The sequence below is a fragment of the Perognathus longimembris genome, chromosome 16 (genome assembly GCF_023159225.1).
Source record: "Perognathus longimembris pacificus isolate PPM17 chromosome 16, ASM2315922v1, whole genome shotgun sequence".
In the NCBI taxonomy this organism is placed as follows: domain Eukaryota; kingdom Metazoa; phylum Chordata; class Mammalia; order Rodentia; family Heteromyidae; genus Perognathus; species Perognathus longimembris.
The window spans coordinates 55,229,469-55,249,414 of NC_063176.1; the positions used below are offsets into that span (position 1 = coordinate 55,229,469).

Below are 19,946 nucleotides of genomic sequence, written 5' to 3' on the forward strand. Positions count from 1 at the left end.
GACGAAGACGGAAGTCGGGCCCGGCCGCGGCGGGGGGCGTGGCCAGGATGGTGCCGGGGACTCGGCGGCGGCGGCGGCGGCGGCTCTGAGGGTCCCCGGGGGCGGCCGGCGGCGGCGCGGCGGCGTGGGGGGCGCGGAGAGCGGCGCGGCCTCCCGGGGTAAGGTGTGGTGACCGTCGGCCCTGGGAGATCGAGGTCGCGCGGGGCCGGCGCGGGTGGCGCGGCCCGGGGACGCCTGGAGCCGCCTTCACCCCGGCATGACGTGGGGCTGGCGGCCGCGGCGAGAATCGGCGCCCGTTTGCCCCGGGCGGCCTCGCGTGCCTCGCCAGGCCCCGGGGCTGCTCGGTCCCCGCCCGCCTCTCTCTGCAGGAGGGGAGGCGCTGGAGACCCCCGAGCTGGCCGCCTAGCTGGGCCTCCGTTTCCCACCTGTTGTTGGGATCGTGGGGGATTTTCATCCAGACGTGGGGCAGGTCAAGGACTCACCCCGTGTCTGCCACTTAGTAAGTGCTCAGGGAACCTAGGAGGTCCCAGCTCCTTAAGACAGAAGCCCATGTGCAGTGGTGGCCGGTCACTAGCTTCAGATAAGTGGAAGGTGCCAAGAGGGGACTGTGAGAATCACCCCCAGGGTGGGTGCCTGTGGATGACAGGAAGGTTTCCCTCTGGAAGTGAGAGGCGTGGGGTAGCAGGTACCTTCCTGTCCGACCGTTCGGACTGACATTACAATACACAGCAGACCAGGCGGCTTGGAAAACAGCGATTCGTTTCCGAAGTCCATCTCCCGAGGCTGGAAGACCAAGATTTCGTAAGCCTTTGACGGTTGACTTGCTTCTGAAAACTGCCTCCTTCACTGCGAATGGCCTTCTTCCATTGTGCAGTTGTACCTCTGGCGTCTTTGTGTCCACATCTCATCCGTACATGGATGTCAGTCAGATTGGAGTCGGACCTCATTTTATCCTAATTACCTAAGGCCTGGAGGCGCTGAGCAACACAACTGAGCATAGATGCAGGAACTCACAGCCCTTTGCAACAGGAGTGACAGAATGGCCAGAAGGTCAAAAAGCGCCGCGTTCCCAACGTTTCTGTGTGCAGGGCACATTTATACCTCTCATTCTGGTTTGTGCTCACCTCCATTTTCATTTGCTCACCTTGAAAACAAAGAAGGGGGGAGGCTGGCATTGCACACAGTGGAGTGGGATGGCGTAGCGCACAGAAATTGGCATGTTTCTCCAGCTCCCCAAGAGATCCAGGACACTGCTCTCAGGGTTTACCTGGGATGCCATGAATGTTAGAGACAGGGTGGGGGCAGTAGACCGAAGTCCTGTAGCTAATGATCAGTGTGGCCGAGGCTCCAGCCCGCTAGCCTAGACCCTTTTCGCACGTCTGGGGAGCCACAGGCAGTCCATTTTGGCTGGCACATACGAGATTATGCCAGTCAGCTTTTCATCACAAGAGGAAGAATACCTGGAAACAAGAGGAAGAAAGGTTTATGTTGGTTCCTTTTCAGAGGTGTCAGTTTATGGTTGGCTCCATCCATCCCTTTGGGCCCGAGTCAAGGCTGAGACTGGTGTCAGTGGGAATGTGTGGCAGAGGAAGCAACTCGTGGCAGCCAGGAAACAGGGAGGGTAGAAGGAAGGAAAGGAAAGGATGGAGGGAAGAGTGGAGGGAAGGAGGACTCTTCAAGGTTATGCCTCCAAAGCCTACCTTCCTCCAATTAGGCTCCATCCACAATTGTCCGCTTAGCTATGATGTCATCAATAACCCAGCCTCTCAAGACCACCCTTGAACACTTCAGCACTAGAGACAAAGCCTTCTGTCTTTGAGGGACACTTTATCTCCAAATCTCATAACAGGGAATAACTGAAGAAAATGATGGGAAAGAAGCATGGGCCCTACAAAGCATTTAAAATTAAGGACAGGCAGCATTTAAGTGGTAAAATGTTTGTCTAGTGAGAGGCCCTGAGTTCAGTCCTAGTTCTACTAAGAAAAGGAAGCTTAGATTTTGGCTTTGTGCATAGTGATTTTTTTTTTTTTTTGGTGCTGCTTGTGCAATGGTCATGCAATCAGCCAAAACCAATAACGGCTTTTTAGTTTTTCAGTGTAGCAGACTGACATTTTGTTCCCCATAGTCTGTCTGTTTTTATTTCTTCCCACAGCTTCTTCTAGCCTGAGTTCATGGATATCAGAAACTCTCACCTGTGACCCAGTGAGGGGCTCACCCCTTTGTGAGGTCTCCCTGGCCGTTGTCTGATGGCAGGAGTTATTTTGACCTGTGGCTTTTCTCCCCAAATAGCCTTCTCATTTTCTCCAGCTTCTCATTCACTGACCTCTATACAGCTGTTTAGTAAACACAGGTGTGATCTTAATGGGTTTTGGATTTTTAACTTCCTATGTACTTGTGTACGTTTTGTTTGACTGTGCATTGCTGTGTGTAGAGCCCTCACTATGATTTAAGCTTCCTGACAGTGGGGGCACCGTGTATTTTGTTCATCTTTATCATCCTGCAGCCTAACGCAGTTATCACTCAGTAAATCACTCAGTAAACGTGAAATGAGACAACTTCAGTGTCCACCACCTAAGGCTTCCCATCTCACTGAGACTCAAGAATCAGCGTTTCCCTAAGGGCCTGTGGAGTGTCCACACGGCCGCCCTCTCTTCCTCTAGCACCCCAGCCCTTGCTTGCTGCTCGTCTGCCCTGGGTAGATGCACCGCTCACTGCCTTCCCGCCTCCAGGCCCCCATCAGGTGCCAAGGCACAGCCGAGGGGCACACCTCTCTGCGAGGTCTTCGTGACTAGTGTCTGGGGGTGGGAGTTACTTTGACTTGCAGCTCTTCTCCCCAGATAGGCTTCTAATGTTCTTCTGCTTCTCATTCACTGACCTCTATGTTAGCTGCCTTTTTAAAAACTGTGTATGCGCTTATGTATGCGTCTCCTTCTTTTTAAGTTGGCATATTTCTAAATAGACCTAAGAAATTCATGTACACTGTCACGGCCATATTCTAGATTTGCTCTGTCTGCTTCAGTGGTCATTTAAATATAAATTTGCAACATTTCAGGAGCTCCTGGAGTGCACCCGGCCAGCGGTGCTGTGTGGAGCCGTGAGCAAAAGGCACCTCGCCTTTGGCCGCGCAGATAGCTCTGCCAAACCTCAGGGTCTCGTTGCTGTCACACAGTTTTATGGGAGCCACCCGAGTGGCCAGGTCTCTGGGACAGGGAAGCACGGGGACTTTCCGTCCCTCGTGCCCACGTGGCCCTGACTCGCGTTCTCTGCCTCAGGTCTCGCGGTCAAGCATGGACCCCGTCGCCACCCACAGCTGCCACCTCCTGCAGCAACTGCACGAGCAGCGGATCCAAGGCCTGCTCTGCGACTGCATGCTGGTGGTGCGGGGAGTCTGCTTCAAAGCCCATAAGAATGTGCTGGCCGCCTTCAGCCAGTATTTCCGGTGCGTAGCCCACTGCCTCTCCCGCCTGCAGGGGGAGCTCTTCTGGCCTGGAAGCATCGGGGCCAAGGATTTTTGCTATCCTCATAAAAAACATAGGGACTGCCGTGTTTCTTATGTTAACTTTCAGTGTAATAGTACTATTTCTCTTTTAGCCAAAAAAAAAAAAAAGGCTGTGATGTTTGAGGAATGATCAAAAGCTTTTCTAAGTTTGTCTTGAGTTTTAATTCTATGTATTTTCAGTACTCTATATTTATTTTCCTTAAAGGATAAAATAATTGAGAAATTGAATTTTTCTGCAATAAGAAATTAGTAATGGAAACATCCTATATGATGTTTTCCTCTCTCTTTGTAAGGAGTTTAGTTTTTGGGTCCCCTTTGGATGTTTTAAAACCTTCAGTTTGAACTCAGTTATCCTGTAGTAACTTTTGCTCATGTGGTAGATTATATATCAGTACTGAATAACACTGGGCAGTCATGTTTCAGTGTATTGACTGTTGTTACAGTTACGTGAAATTTCTAATTAGGTTTGAACAGGAGTCCCTGGAATAAGTATCTTGACATTCACAGGAAGAGAGTAGTTTTCAATATTCATATGTGCGTAACTCATAAAAAAAACGTTAGCGAAATGGGCGAATCGTTGACACCATCATTGACTGTCCTTTCTCCTACCAGGAGCCTCTTCCAGAATTCCTCAAGCCAGAAGAACGATGTGTTCCACTTGGATGTTAAAAATGTCAGCGGCATAGGACAGATCCTGGACTTCATGTATACGTCTCACCTAGATCTTAACCAGGACAACATACAAGTGATGCTGGACACGGCCCATTGTCTGCAGGTTCAGAACGTTCTCAACCTGTGTCATACATTTCTCAAGTCCACCCCTGTGGACCCACCTCCCGGCCTGCCCTGCCCGGCCGCCTTCTCCCTGCAGGGCGCGCTCACCCCCGACGCCGCCTGTATCATGAGCGAACCCTTCCCTCCTCACTTACTGCAGGACTGTTCGGCCGAGGCCCAGCCTGGGAAGGTTCTGGATGGATCTCATGCTCACACTCCACCCGACAGTCTTCACCATTCCACGGGGGAAATGTCAAAGCAAGCCCCGGAGGCTCTGGACGGCAGCTGCGCAGAGCTGCCTTGCAAGCAGCCCAATTACTATTACAAACTGCGAGACCTGTACAGCAAGCAGTACTACAAACAGGCCGCTTGTCCCAGCCACGAGCGGGTGGCAGAGCAGCCCTTCGCTTTCAGTGCCTCTGCGGACCTCACAGCCGTGGAGACGCAGCCGTGCGCCGTCAGTCATCCCGAATGCCTACTGGAGTCTTCAGAGGACTTGCCTTCTACCTTCCTGGCCCCGCCACTCAGTGACCCTGGCCCAGACCCCGAGTCGGATGCCCCCTGCCAGCCGCCTACCAGGCAGATGAGGCTCAAAAAGGCCGTTCACCTGAAGAAGCTAAATTTCCTCAAGGCCCAGAAATCAGCTGAGCCAGCAACGGAACCCAAGTTAGATGATGGCTTGGCAAAGAGGGGAGAACCTGCTAGTGAAGATGGGGGCGAGAAAGCCAGCAGTCCAAGCACTGACCCAAAAGAACTCCCAGAACTCGCCTCTGAGGACCTGAATTGTGGGGTCAGCGGGAGGGAGAGGCCCGAGGCCCCGGCCACCCTGGAGGACCCGTCCCAGGCCTTTCAGTCGCAGAGACAGTATGCGTGCGAACTGTGTGGGAAACCCTTTAAACACCCAAGCAATCTGGAGCTGCACAAACGTTCTCATACAGGTACACTGACCAGGGCGCAGGTCAGGACGCAGCAGCCAGGCCTCACGCCCCGCCGTCCTCAGCTCTCTAAGAAGCTCGGCTCTCTCCTGACTCGTCCTGATGGTCATGACAGAATCAAGGGCACTAGCTGTTTTTTGGGTCCATTTTTTGTGACGTATCCTGAAGTTGTGTAGTTTTATAGAGCTGCTTCAAAAAGATGGCAAACTTTTAGATGGCAAACTTTTTCTTTTCCTGTGCCTGTCCTGGGACTTGAACTCAGGGCATGTGCACTGTCCCTGAGCAGTGTTGCTTAAGGCTAGCCACTCTTCCACTTGAGCCACAGCTCTACTTCTGGCTTTTAGCTGGTTAATTGGAAATAAGAGTCTCATGAATTTTCAGCCCAAGCTGGCTTTGAACTGCAGTCTTCAGATCTCAGCCTCCTAAGTAGCTAGGATTAAAGGTGTGAGCCACTGGCACCAGGCAAACTGGCAAACTTTAGCGCTGATTTCAGTTAGTTTTTGATAAACTATTCATCAGTTAAGAAGTGGAGTTATTATGATTCACTCAAAACATCTAACTATAAAGCTCCTAAGCTATATTGTTTCTTTAGAATTAGATTAAGCTTATTTTTCAAACTAAGTCACTAAAAGAATTTAGGTAGCTCATTGTAAAAGTTCTCTCAAAAGTAATTTGAATATCTGATTTGAGAGAAAAAAAAATGTGATTTGGGAGGCAGGAGGTAAACTTAGGATCCGCTCTATGTATTTGATTTTTTCACATGGAACATTTTCAAGGGGTTGGTATTATACATGCATATGTACATACCACATCCCATATACCTTTGTGTTACTTTCCTTCCTGTAACCAAACTCCGGGAGGCTGAGGCAGGAGGATGAGCTTGAGACACAGCCTTGGAATAGACAGTGTGACCTTAGCTCAAAGAATGAAAGGTAACACGTTAACAAATTAGTGACAGTTACCACATAGTCACGAACAATAACATGCCACAGGATGCTTCCAGAATGGCACTTAGAGTACTTATGGACTTGCGTTCATTGTTGTAATTTAGATCTTATCCCATTGCATTGTTGGGGACTAATGAATCGCTGTGAAAGCCCTTGGTAAACGTGAGTGCATTTTAACAGTATAAAGTTACTCTAGCAGAAAACATCATAGGCTCAATTTGCTACAAAAACTAGTTTAGATTGTTCTGTTTATTTAAATTACCCTTGTTTTTAAAAGAAACTTACTCACTTAGCTTTAAGGAAACAAAATGAAATGTCTGATTCTGGTAGAACGGGTCTGAGTGGTGAGGACAGTCACCACAGACGCGGCAGAGCGACCCCTGGGGATCTGTGAGGCCCGAGCTGCTCCCACAGTGCACCACGTGACACGCTTCCCTCCCCGCGTGTCCAGGGGCTGCGTGGCGGGCGCCGACCCTGTCACCGCGGGTGGTTGAGGTGTACTCGTGTCCGGAAAATACTGCTGTCCTTTCCAGTGCGGCACACATAGGTCGATAGAGCCCACAGAGAACAGCTCTTCTGCCTTAGTGATGGGTGACCCTCACATCTCTCCTGGGAGCTCTAACTTACCTGTTAGCCCAATAATTTCAGACAAAATGCAAACTTACCATGATTATAATCATCCAGGACTAGGGGAGCTAGGAGACATTTTTGGTAAAAATGTAAGACTTGAAAATGGATCTGGTTTTTTTTCTTGGTAGCTAGCACTAGCAATAGTATAGGGAGTGTGTGTGTGTGTGTGTGTGTGTGTGTGTGTGGTGTTTTTTTTTTCTGGCCCTGGGGCTTGAACTCTGGGCTTGGGCACTGTCCCTGAGCTTCTTTGCCTCAAGGCTAGTGCTCTACCACTTGACCCACGTTGCCACTTCCTGCTTTTCCTGATTAGTTTATTAAGGATAAGAGTCGCACTGACTTTCCTGCCCAGGCTGGCTTTGAATTACAATTCTCAGATCTGATCCTCCAGAGTAATAAGGATTATAGGATTACAGGAGTGAGCCACCAGCTACTGGCTGAGTATTATTTGTGGGTGTGTGTCTGTCTGTGTGTGTGCCAGTTCTGGGGCTTGAACTCAGAGCCAGGGCACTGTCCCTGAGCTGCTTTTGCTCAAGGTTAGCACTCTACCACTTGAGCCACAGAGCCACTTCCGGCTTTGTCTGTTTATGTGGTACTGAGGAATCGAACCCAGGACCACATTCCCAGCCCCTGAGTATTGTTTATTAAGAGGATCTTAGCAAAGCTAGTGGATATGTCGGAGTGGGGTGAATAAAGGTTCTGGGGTTCTTTGTGTTTTTCAGGGTTAGGTAGACTCAAGCCAGCACCTCGACCTGTCCTTTGCATCAAACCACACCCAGAACATCTGTGGCTTCTTGTAGTGGCAGCCTTTTATCTTGAATTCAGGACTTTAGACCACAGGAAATCTCCCTTTCTCCAGTGAGCATGTGCCACTCAAGGAGGGTTTTAGCCCCTGTCCTGTGAGGGCCCCTGTCCTCACTTCCTGTGCTGTGAATAGGTTAGAACCCAATGGTGAAGCAGACTGAGGTCATCAGAGAACAGGTGGGCAGGGTCAGGCGGTGTGGCACACAATTGCCCATTGGATTTTCAGCAGAAGGAAACTCTGGGAGTTATTTGACCACAAATAAATACGTTTGCTTTCACTCGATTTTTTTTTTTTTAATCTGGAGAACAGTTTGATTTTAGAGGAAAAGACAAGAGACTTTTATCAGCTCTGTAGCATCTCGGTTGGGGGGTAAGATTAAGGACATAGAGGTGGATTCTCATTGTCCTACATCAGGATAAAGTTCTGTTTTGAAAGAGAGGACACAGGGTAGCATCCAACCATTTTAAATGAAAATGACTGCAAATACTAGTATGGATTTTACAAATTGTTCTGTTCTGTTTTGCTTTGTTTTAGGTGAGAAACCTTTTGAATGTAACATTTGTGGGAAACATTTCTCTCAGGTGGGAATACTCTTCTTTACTGTTAATAATTGGAAACCTGAACCCCAGTGTTTACTTGTGTTGTAAATAAGAGACACTTTTATACTCAGGAGAGGAACCCCTGGTGATCCTTAAAGACTTCAGACTGGGTCAGGAAGTCATCCGTAAGGACACGTTCTAGTTGGTTGGAGAGCAGAGTAATACTTGTCACCCGGGCAGCTGCTCACTGCCCCTTTTCTTTTGCCCAGTCAGGGTGGGGGCCAGTCTTGGTATGCGTCCTGACGTCAGTGCACCAAGTTCCCCAGCGCACACAAAGCGGCTTGCCTGAGGCAGCAGGTGCTGCGGGCTAGAGCAAAACTAACCATCTTCCGACTTTTCCTGCGACTGTAAATTCTAGAATGTTGGGAGAACATAAACAAAATTATTTTTATTTCCTACTTGTACTGCTGTGCATTCTGAATGTCATTTGGACTTAGCGAACATTTATTGTTCATGCAAGGCCTTTCCTAGGCATTGGACACAAACCTAGAGCTGTAATATTCTAAGAAAACTTCTAATGTCTTTGGCTGGCCGTGGGCACCTGCTTTTCTTTTTTTTAATTTTATTGTCAGTTGTAGGGCTTAAACTCGGGGCCTGGGCTTGGGCCTGGGCCTGGGCTCTTTTGTGCAAGGCTAGTGCTCTACCACTTTGAGCCACAGCTCCACTTCCGGTTTTTGAGTAGTTAATTGGAGGGAAGAGGCTTGTGGACTTTTCTGCCAGGGCTGGCTTTGAACTGCTACCCTCAGCTGTCCTAGCTCCTAAGTAGCTAGGATTACGGGCGTGTGCCGCTGGCCCCCGTGGGTACCTACTTTTTTGTCTGCAATCGAAGGTCCCTGTGTACGCGGTCCTGTGCAGGGCCCCAGCGTCCTCCTGGGCTGGAAGGTGGGTTCTGCAGGGGACAGAGCTGGCACTGCTTGCCCCGTACATTGTGACAGATCTGTTGTGGCCTTGTGTGGAAATGGCTTTGGAGGAGTGGGGACCCCAATGAGGTCACGTTGGGAAGGTAGGCTGCGTGGAGCATGGGGTACACCATCTTGTCGCTCGCCCCTCTCCCTGCTCTTCCAGCTTTCCTATAGCATGGAAGGTGTCGGTTATTCCTCCACCCACCCGAACCTATGGTTGACATTCAAGTCCTCTCGCTCATCCTGTGCCTGCCCAGCTCCGTCCTCCCGGGTGATCCTCCTGTGCATCGTCAGCTCCCTCTTCCCTGGTACCTTCCGGGTGATCTTCCTGTCCATCGTCAGCTCCATCTTCCCTGGTACCTTCCGGGTGATCTTCCTGTGTGTGGTCCGCCCTCTTCTCCTGGGGTGATCTTCCTGTGCGTGGTCAGCTTTGCCTTCCTAGGTGATCTTCCTGTGCGTGGTCAGCTTTGCATTCCTAGGTGATCTTCCTGTGCGTGGTCCGCCCTCTTCTCCCGGGTGATCTTCCTGTGCGTGGTCCGCCCTCTTCTCCCGGGTGATCTTCCTGTGCGTGGTCAGCTCTGCCCTCCTAGGTGATCTTCCTGTGTGTGGTCCGCCCTCTTCTCCCGGGTGATCTTCCTGTGCGTGGTCCGCCCTCTTCTCCCGGGGTGATTCGTTTCTCACAGGAGCATACCTCAGTGTCTTGAGGAATCTTGCTTTCAGATAAGAGTTTAACTAAATTAACAATTCAACAGTAGATGAGATATCTAAATATATAAAAACAGTTGGAAACCTCGGCTACTTTCCCGGTGTTTGTAGAGGAACACAACTTATTTCCTAAGGAATAACCTGGGAGCTTAACCGCGGTCAAAACTGTACCTACTCAGCCAGGCACCAGTGGCTCACCTAGTTCACAGAAACGTCTGTGAAATCCTCACCTGCAAAATAACCCACACAAAACCCGGGCTGGAGATAGGGCTCAAGTGGTAGAGCACCAACCAAGGAAACAAGCTGTGCAAGTGTGAGGTACTGAGTTCAAACCCTGGTACTGGAGATGAAGGGAAGTATAGGCATTAAAAATTAGGAGGGCTGGGAAGGTGGCCTAGTGGTAGAGCACTTGCCTAGCGTGCGGGAAGCCCTGGGTTGGATTCCTCAGCACCACATACACAGAAAAAGCCAGAAGTGGTGCTGTGGCTTAAGTGGTAGAGAGGCTCAGGGACAGTGCCCAGACCCTGAGTTCAAGCCCCAGGACTGGCAAAAAAAAAAAAGAAATGGGGAAAGGAAAGAAGAAGAAAATTAAGGATATGGAAGGAGAAAGATGTGGGAAATAACATTTAAAGCTCCCTAATTATTACAGAGAAACAGATTAGAGAAGCGTGAGATAGAACAAAACAGCCTGTGATTCTCTCCGAGAGAACTGTGGCCCCAGCTGGGCCGGATCTTGGTACTCATTGTTCATCAGTCTTTGGCCCTCCTGTGCTCTGTTGGGGCCCGATTCCCTGCGAGCAGGCCCCGCAAAAAGCCCCTCCAGGTACAGCCCAGGTGTGTGGGCTCTGCCCTAGCAACAGCCTCGGGCAGCCGCCAGCAGGCGTGACCCGGGGCACGGGGAGGCCTGCTCCGGGGCCTCTCCCCGGGGGCGGGTGGGGGACTCCACGCCGGGCGGAGCTGCCTTGAGGTCTCTCAGGCTTAGGTGGGGCAGGCGAGAGTCCTGGTCGGGTCCTGGGAGCCCTGCGCGTGGGATAGGCTCCTTCCAGCAAGTGGCAACCCAGAATCGGCGGTGACATGCCGTGCCCGGGTCCGTGCTGAGGAAACCTGCCCTCTTCTCCCTCCCAGTTCGCCGGTCTGGCCCTCGGTCCCAACAGCTGCTACACAGATAGCCCCGCCGTGTGAACCCGACCCATCCCCTGCCAGGTCGTGGCGTCTACGTGGAGTCTTGGTCATACTTTTGCACGGTTAGTGGAGTTAGGGAGGGTTCGGGGATTAGAAACAAAACAGGCCAACAGAAGAAAACACAGGCACTTTTCTGCAAAAGGTAGGCTTCCCTTTGGGGCGCCTTGGGATGGGGTGGGGCGCACTGAACTGTGGCCCTGGCCGGGGCAGATCTGCCGTCTTCTGCTTTGTTTGTGCACAGTGTTGCACACCGAGAGTCTCTGACCCACCCGATGCCCACGCTGGATTGAAGGCTGGTGGGGTAGGGCCTCGTGTCACACCACCTGGAAAGGGAGGCGTTGGGCCGTGATGCTTGACCTCCTCTCTCTTCTGCTACCCGCCACCTCTTCTGCATCTCCCCACGTTCTCTCTCTGTGCAGAATGCAGTGTCCCGCATTCCCTGACTCTGATCTCTCTCATTCACCGAGTCACAATGGTGGCTGCTTCCAGTCTGCCATCGTCTCAGGTCTTGAAAGTCCTACGCTGGATATCTGAAGATCTAAAATCCCTTTTGTTTCTAGTTGGGGGTTTTCTGACCTTTGCCAGTCCTGGGCCTTGGACTCAGGGCCTGAGCACTGTCCCTGGCTTCTTCTTGCTCAAGGCCAGCACTCTGCCACTTGAGCCACAGCGCCACTTCTGGCCGTTTTCTGTGTATGTGGTGCTGGGGAATCGAACCCAGGGCTTCATGTATACGAGGCGAGCGCTCTGCCACTGGGCCATATCCCCAGCCCCCTTTTCTGAGTTTTTATAACACTCAGCTACCATTGAGAGTACTCATGACCAGGAACAGAAGCTGGGTTTGTTCATGGTTAAGTACTGATGTTCAAGTCCTTATCCAGGCGTATATTACAGAAATTATTCAGCTCAGATGGTTCTTTTCTCTGGCAGAATTTTTCTGCTGCTAAACATTCCAATCCTAATATAAAACAGTATTTGCCTAGAATTAATGTAAATCCCTTTTCTGCTCATGTCTTTAGCAAAGGTTTAGAAGCACAAGCTTTAGCATTAACACGTACTCCCAGATTAGCACGTTCAGCCCCCGTCTTAGGGCGGAGGTCATTCTCCTCTCGGCTCTGGGTTGACCCCTCTCTCAGGGGTAGCACCACGCTGTGAGACCCAGTGGCAAGTTACATACCGTGAGCAGCCAGAGGGAGCTGTTGGTAAGTGACGGAACAGCCATTGCCACTGGGTGGAATTTTTATGGATGCACCTCCTCACAGTTTTTAAGATGTGGTCTGTCATTAGTACCAGAGCTTGGCAAGAGTTTACTGAAACTAAAAATTTTAATGTTCCATTTTTCAGTTTTGGTGTAAGTCAGTTGCATGAATTGTGGATTTTTTTTTTTTACCTGAACCATTCCTTGTGTTTACTTAATATATTCTTATATCAATTTCTGTATCTGAAGAGAACACATTATTTGGGATTATATCTTTCCAGTATGAAGCCAGTAAAGAAATAGGTTAAAGTTTCACTACCGCTTATTAAACCCTTATGTGGAAGGCTGTTGGTATTTGCTCAGAAAAGCAATGCCCTTTTTTCCTTTTTCCTCTCCATGGGGCTTGAACTCAGCCTGGGTGCTGTGTCTAAGCTTCTTTTGCCCAGGGCTACCACTTATGCCACGGCCCCACTTCCAGCCTTTTCTGAGTAGTTTAGTGGAGATGGAAGTCTCATGGACTTTCGGCGTAGGCTGGCTTCGAACCACAATCCTCAGATCTCAGCCTTCTAAGTGGCTAGGCTTGTTAAACACTGCCTTTTTTGAAAAGGAAAGGTGCAGCCGTGATAATTGACCAGCCTGCCTGTAAATCCTAACACAACTCACAGAGCCTCGTGGAGCAGAAGGGCGCAGCTGCCCCGCCGCCGCCGCCGCTGCTTACGCTGCTTCGTCACTGACTTGAAACCGTGGTGTGCCCTCCTAGCTCTCCTGCAAGCCCGCATCTAGGGGTGCAGAGCAGCCGTGGTCTTGGCTATCCAGAACGTGCTGGCTTAGCCATGGTAAAGAAGATGCTGGCATCACAGAACATGGGGTTACTGCTTTCCTCATCTGGAAAACAAATAGCACCAATTACCAGTGACATCTAAGGGCTGGATTAGAATTCCTACAAGTAGATACTGCCGTTGATATCTGTTGTCATTTTGCCATTATGTTAAAAGCAGGCTATCGCCCAAAGCTTAGGCAAATTCTTTCTCTGGTTATTGAAAGTGAACCTAAGTCTTCTCTGATTTGTATTCACAATATCTTAAACATAGTGTCTAGCTGAATTCCTCAGGCCTGAGAGACATCACGACCCCCAGGTCACATAATCAGACAATGTTTCTGCCCACCGGAGGATGTTAGATTCTTCCAGGGCCTATAATCATCTCTCTCTTGCCTTCACTGCTATTTTGCATATCTTGGTGCTGGGTTTTTTTTGTTGGATGTTGTCCATTCTTATGCTTGGCTCTGTTGTGCTTATGCCTATATATTATTGCCCGTAAGTGTATTCGTTTATTTTTGTGGGTTTGTTATGGTTTGGGCACAGAAAATTGTAAAATCCTAAATGAAGAAAATGACAGCTTGAGACTTAAACGGTCTCAATGGAAAGTGTTGTCTCCAGATCCTACCAAGTAGCTTCTTTAACATCAGAGGCATTTCCCGAGCGATTCCACTGCGGTTGGGGTGATTTGCATACTGATTTCCCATTGATCCAATCATGGCATCGATTCTCCATTTCATTGCTATTCTTTGCAAAGCCTGCTAGCTCCACCAAGTAAAACACCAAAAGACCTGCACACTGCTGCGCTGCTCCTGAGTTGCGTTTTGTATAGAGCGACAAGCCTGCCAGGCAGAAGCGACCCGCACTGTCAGGGCCGTGCTGTGTGGAGACCTTCTCCCTTCTGTGAACACAGCATGCTTTTTAGAAAACAAACTAACACGTGGACCAAATTCTTCTTGTTTTGCGACTGCTGTTGCTATCTGATACAGCTATCCACACGGAGATATCTATCATAGTCTGCTTAAAATACAGGCCTGAGGACAGACGGGCACTGGGCCCGTTCTCAAGGAAGGGGCCGTGTGGGTGAAGTCGCGGCGGGGCTCTGTGCGGCCGAGGAGGGCGGTGGCGTGGAGCTGCCCGTCCTCAAGTTGTGCTCCTCGGACTCCACAGTCTTCATTTGAAGCTGGGTGGGATCAGGGAAAACCTCAGTTTTCCTTTTGAGCCTGTGTAACTTCAGAACACCCAGAGCAAGCCCCGTTCATTACCTGCGTGTCTCTCTCTCTCTGTTCTTCCAGGCAGGCAACTTGCAGACTCACTTACGCCGGCATTCTGGCGAAAAGCCGTACATCTGCGAGATCTGCGGAAAGAGGTCAGTGCTGGGCTCGGCCTGCCACACGTGACCGACCTCTGTGGTCTGTCTGTCTGTCTGTCTGTCCGGGGTTCTGCCACTGATCCCCGAGGGCTCCCAGGCCCACACAGAGCACAGGTGCATTCACGCCCTCCCGCCACGGACACGACCGTAAGAGGGGAAGGAGGACAGGGAAGCCGGAGGCTCGGGCAGGGAGTGGACCGCTACACACAACAGTTTCACACCAAGCCTTTCACTCAGCCCCAGAGCCCGCACGGTAGGCGGCTGCCCCGAGGAGGGGAGTGTCCCGTAGGGCACGGCATCTGCAGCCTGGGTGACCAGCCTCAGCTCAGGAGCCAGGGGCCAGGCCAGGCCTGAGCCGTGGATTCCACACAGGCTGTGAACTCCTGGCAAAAGCAAAGCCCCCGTCCTTGATGCGTGCCACGTGAGAGTTGAGCTGGCATCACAGACGCTGCCTCTCGAGGTGGGTGACAGCGTGGCACTCGAGTCCTGGGCACTGTAGTGTGGCATGGCCCGGGCCTCCTGTGCCCCGGCCCTCCTGTACTTGCCCTGACTTGACTGAGTGTCCGAGGTTTGGCACCACACCATGTAGGCACCGTGTTATACTACAGGGACCCAAGACCAGGTCACTGGGAGCACGGGTCCCGGTGTTTGTGTTCGTCGCCTGTCTGTCCATTTCATTCAGTGTTTGCCATGCCTGCCCTCGCTCAGCGCCGGGCTGCCGGGTCACTGGGAAAGACACTGCGAGCACGTGCAGCCACTGTAGAAGAACCTCAGCGGAGCCCTTGCAGGTGGCCCCCCGCAATCCTAGCTGCTCTGGCTGAGATCTGGGGGTCTTGGTGTGAAGCCAGTCAGGGAATAAGTCTGTGAGGCTCTTCAATCCTATTAACCAGCAAAACTGCTGTACTAGAGGTGTGGTTTAAGTGGTAGAGTGCCAGCTGTGAATGAAAAAGCTGAACACAAGTGTTAGGCCTTGAATTCAAGCCCAGTACACACACACACACACACACCAACAACACCAACACGAATGAAAGCTGTTGATAGAGGCATGGGAGTGGTAGGGAAAGACAGCAGGCTCAGTTTGGGGCTGTGGGTAGGGTACTAGCAGGAGGGAGTTGGACTAATAAAGAGAACTAATCAGAAGGTTGATTATAATGGTGAAAATAGAACCAGGATATCTGTTCTGTTTTCTGAGATTACTAGGAATATATTGTAAACGTGAGTGGAAATGTACCCACATAATCCCCTCTGCATAACTAACAAAAACAGGGACAAGAAACTAACCTCTGCCTCAGACAAATTCACACTGAAGAGTCTCAGGGTCAGACGGGGTGACCTCTCACCCTGTTAGAAGTCAGAGTTCTCCCACAGTCTGCAGCTTCTACCCTGGACGTGGCAGAGTGAGAAATGGCTCCTGGGTCCATGCCAGGAGGGCACCTGTCTTTACTGATGGAAGAAAATAGACCAAAATGGAAGCTGCCACACCAGCCACATTCCCCTTTCTGCTGTAGCGGTGTGAACATCGAAAGAAAAGCCCAGAATCCTCTGTCACCCTGCTCAGATGACAGCACCATGGGCTTCCTCTGATGATGTCGCTTCACCGTGGGCTTCCTCTGATGATGTCACTTCACTGTGGGCTGCCTCTGATGATGTCACTTCACCGTGGGCTTCCTCCTATGGTGTCACTTGGGCGGGCTGATGATGTCACTCCACCGTGGGCTTCCTCTGATGATGTCACATCACCGTGGACTGCCTCCGACGGCACCACGTCACCCAGGCCGCGTCAGGGGTGTGCTCACCGCGCTCCGCCTGGGTCCTGTGTGGGCGTCGCGTCCTGACCGAGCTGGGGAGCGGCTCTCCACGGCCCCTCCGGCAGCCCGAGGCGGGCGCGCGCCCTCCATTCTCCCGCGGCGCTGGTGCCGCTTCCGGCTTCCCTGGAGGAGGGCACGGCTCTGGGTGACGCGAGGCCCGTGGGAGCTGCCCTGCCGCGGTGGGGTGCAGAGCTCCTCCTCTCGCGGTTACAACCCAGCCGTGGAGGGGCTCAGCCACCTCTGCAGCCGGGCACTAGAACTTTCCGCCTCCCTGCAGGTTCGCCGCCTCTGGAGACGTGCAGCGCCACATCGTCATCCACTCGGGAGAAAAGCCCCACCTGTGTGACACGTGCGCCGAGGTGAGGCCGGGGCCGCCCCCGCCCCCGCCCCGCCCCGCCCCCCACGCGCCCTGCGGGGCCGCCCCCGCCCCGGCCCCCCACGCCCCAGCGGGGCCGCCCCCCGCCCCGCCCCCCACGCCCCCCCACGCCCCTGCGGGCCCCGCCCCCGCCCCCCCACGCCCCTGCGGGGCCGCCCCCGCCCCGCCCCGCGCCCCCACGCCCCTGCGGGGCCGCCCGCCCGCCCCGCCCCCCACGCCCCCCACGCCCCTGCGGGGCCGCCCCCGCCCCGCCCCCCAGGCCCCTGCGGGGCCGCCCCCCGCCCCGCCCCCCCCACGCCCCTGCGGGGCCGCCCCCGCCCCGCCCCCGCCCCCCACGCCCCTGCGGGGCCGCCCCCGCCCCGCCCCCGCCCCCCACGCCCCTGCGGGGCCGCCCCCGCCCCGCCCCCCACGCCCCTGCGGGGCCGCCCCCGCCCCGCCCCGCCCCGCCCCCCACGCCCCTGCGGGGCCGCCCCGCCCCGCCCCCCACGCCCCTGCGGGGGCCGCCCCCGCCCCGCCCCGCCCCGCCCCCCACGCCCCTGCGGGGCCGCCCCGCCCCGCCCCCCCACGCCCCTGCGGGGCCGCCCCCCCACGCCCCTGCGGGGCCGCCCCGCCCCGCCCCGCCCCCCCCACGCCCCTGCGGGGCCGCCCCCGCCCCGCCCCCCGCGCCCCTGCGGGGCCGCCCCCGCCCCGCCCCGCCCCCCCACGCCCCTGCGGGGGCCGCCCCCCCACGCCCCTGCGGGGCCGCCCCCGCCCCGCCCCGCCCCCCACGCCCCTGCGGGGCCGCCCCCCGCCCCGCCCCGCCCCCCACGCCCCTGCGGGGCCGCCCCCGCCCCGCCCCCCCGCGCCCCTGCGGGGCCGCCCCCGCCCCGCCCCCGCCCCCCCACGCCCCTGCGGGGGCCGCCCCCCCACGCCCCTGCGGGGCCGCCCCGCCCCGCCCCCGCCCCCCACGCCCCCTGCGGGGCCGCCCCCGCCCCGCCCCCCACGCCCCTGCGGGGCCGCCCCCCACGCCCCTGCGGGGCCGCCCCCGCCCCGCCCCGCCCCCCACGCCCCTGCGGGGGCCGCCCCCGCCCCGCCCCCCCACGCCCCTGCGGGGCCGCCCCCCGCCCCGCCCCCCACGCCCCTGCGGGGCCGCCCCCCCACGCCCCTGCGGGGCCGCCCCCGCCCCGCCCCGCCCCCCACGCCCCTGCGGGGCCGCCCCCCGCCCCGCCCCGCCCCCCACGCCCCTGCGGGGCCGCCCCCGCCCCGCCCCCCACCGCCCCTGCGGGCCGCCCCGCCCCGCCCCCCACGCCCCTGCGGGGCCGCCCCCCCCACGCCCCTGCGGGGCCGCCCCCGCCCCGCCCCCGCCCCCACGCCCCTGCGGGGCCCGCCCCCGCCCCGCCCCGCCCCCCACGCCCCTGCGGGGCCGCCCCCGCCCCGCCCCCCCACGCCCCTGCGGGGCCGCCCCCCCACGCCCCTGCGGGGCCGCCCCCGCCCCGCCCCGCCCCCCACGCCCCTGCGGGGCCGCCCCGCCCCGCCCCGCCCCGCCCCCCACGCCCCTGCGGGGGCCGCCCCCGCCCCGCCCCCCCACGCCCCTGCGCGGCCGCCCCCGCCCCGCCCCCCCCCGCGCCCCTGCGGGGCCGCCCCCCCCACCCCTCACCCTCACCCCCGCTGCGGTCCCTGTAGGCTTCAGCAACTTCAGCAACCTGAAGGAGCACAAGAAGACGCACACGGCCGACAAGGTGTCACGTGCGACGAGTGCGGCAAGTCCTTCAACATGCAGCGGAAGCTGGTGAAGCACCGCGTGCGGCACACGGGGCGGCGGCCCTCAGCTGCCGGCCTGCGGTGAGCGCCCCTCCCCGCCCCGCCCCTCCCCTCCCCCGCGCCCCTCCCCGCCCCGCCCCTCCCCCGCGCCCCTCCCCGCCCCTCCCCGCCGCGCCCCTCCCCCCCCTCCCTCCCGCCCACCTCCTGAGCAGGCTCCGCTGTCTTCCACAGTATGAGAGAACATTCCCACACCATCACATTCCCCCTTCCCAGGCAGCTTCCGGGCATCCCCCCCCCCCCCCGGCGGTGTGACTCACCGCAGTGTATTTTAGGGCTTCTGGCACCCCAGAAAAGAGATCTCGTACTCATTAGCAAGCACTTCCCTTCCTCACATCCAGCTTCCAGCCCCCCACCAGTCTGCTGCTTGGATCTGCCCGGCTCTGGAAGTTTCTGTAAACGGGATCACGTGACACGGGTGTTTGTCACGCGAGTCTCTCACTTAGCGCGTCTGCCGTGAGCCTGCTGCCGTTCCCGGCTCCGCAGGGATCTGCGCTGCCCTGTCCGCTGCTGATTCTCAGCCCCGCACACACTCGCCCACACTCCATTCACCTCCCCGGTGCGGGCGGGCTCCCAGCTCCCCCCAAGTGGCCCTCTGGGACGCTAACGGGCGGGGGGGGGGGTGCTCCCCAGCCCTCTGGGCAGGGACGGGGGGGGGGGGTGCAGCCCACGGAGCACAGTGCAGATCCTCCTCGCCCCGCGGTGGCCTGCGCCCTCCTTGAAGGCCAGAGCGGCTCATCCCGTCTCCATAACGCGATTATGGCTAAAGTCCGTGCCCACTAAGACCCCAAGAACGGCTGCCCCCCCCCCCCCGCCAGCGCTGCGGAGAGGAGCCTCAGAGACGGAGCGAAAGGTGAAAGATGTCCGTTGGGCTCCCGCAAGCTCTGTACAGTGAGCCACAAGCGGTGGGATGCGCAGGTGTGCGTGGTTAGGAAGCTCCTGACCACAAAGTACCTCCGAGCCGAGCCCAGCGCTGACACTGACCACACCGTGAGGCCCGTGATCCCAGCTACTCAGGAGGCTGAGCTCTGAGGGCGCGGGTTCAGAGCCAGCCCGGGCAGGAAAAGGCGGGGAGACTCCAATCTCCAGTGAACCCCCACAACACTGGAAGTGGCGTCGTAGAGAGCGCTAGCCTGGGAAGCGGGGTCCGGCTACGCGGTCCGGCCTGGTTAGGCTTGGGGTGCGGGTGTGGGGCGGGGCGGGGGGCGCCGTGGGCACGGTGTCTCCCCCCCCCGCCGTGGCTCACCCCACCTCCCCTCCGTCCGCGCAGGGAAGTGCTTCGGGGGCTCGGGGGACCTGCGGCGGCACGTGCGCACGCACACCGGGAGAAGCCGTACGCCTGCGAGCTCTGCGGCAAGTGCTTCACGCGCCCGGCCGTGCTGCGGCGCCACCGCAAGATGCACTGCCGGGACGCGCGGGCCCCCGCCGCCGCCCGCCCCCCGCGGCCCCGCGACGACGACGACGAGGACGCCGCCGCCCCGCCCTCGGCCGGCCCCCGCGCCCGCCGCGAGCCCCGCGACGACCCCGCCCGCCCCCGCCAAGCCCCCCGCCTTCCCGGACCCGGCCCCGGCCCCGGCCCCGGCCCCGACGGCATGGCGCCCTGCGC

The 19,946-nt window shown here is 56.6% G+C and overlaps 1 protein-coding gene across 2 annotated transcripts; it reads left to right on the top strand.

Annotated features, from left to right (window-relative positions):
- Positions 1-52: 52 nt before the first annotated feature.
- Positions 53-18,359, top strand: Zbtb49 (zinc finger and BTB domain containing 49). Of its 2 annotated transcripts, XM_048364380.1 has the most exons (7): positions 53-158; positions 3,273-3,439; positions 4,112-5,211; positions 8,122-8,168; positions 14,283-14,356; positions 16,445-16,526; positions 18,206-18,359. In XM_048364380.1, the coding sequence occupies exons 2-7, from the start codon at positions 3,288-3,290 to the stop codon at positions 18,227-18,229; spliced, it is 1,479 nt and encodes a 492-aa protein (XP_048220337.1). In that variant the 5' UTR covers positions 53-158; positions 3,273-3,287; the 3' UTR covers positions 18,230-18,359. The 2 variants fall into 2 exon arrangements, with proteins under 2 accessions (XP_048220337.1, XP_048220339.1); XM_048364382.1 differs by lacking the exon at positions 8,122-8,168 and having other exon boundaries at positions 18,206-18,332.
- Positions 18,360-19,946: the final 1,587 nt, after the last annotated feature.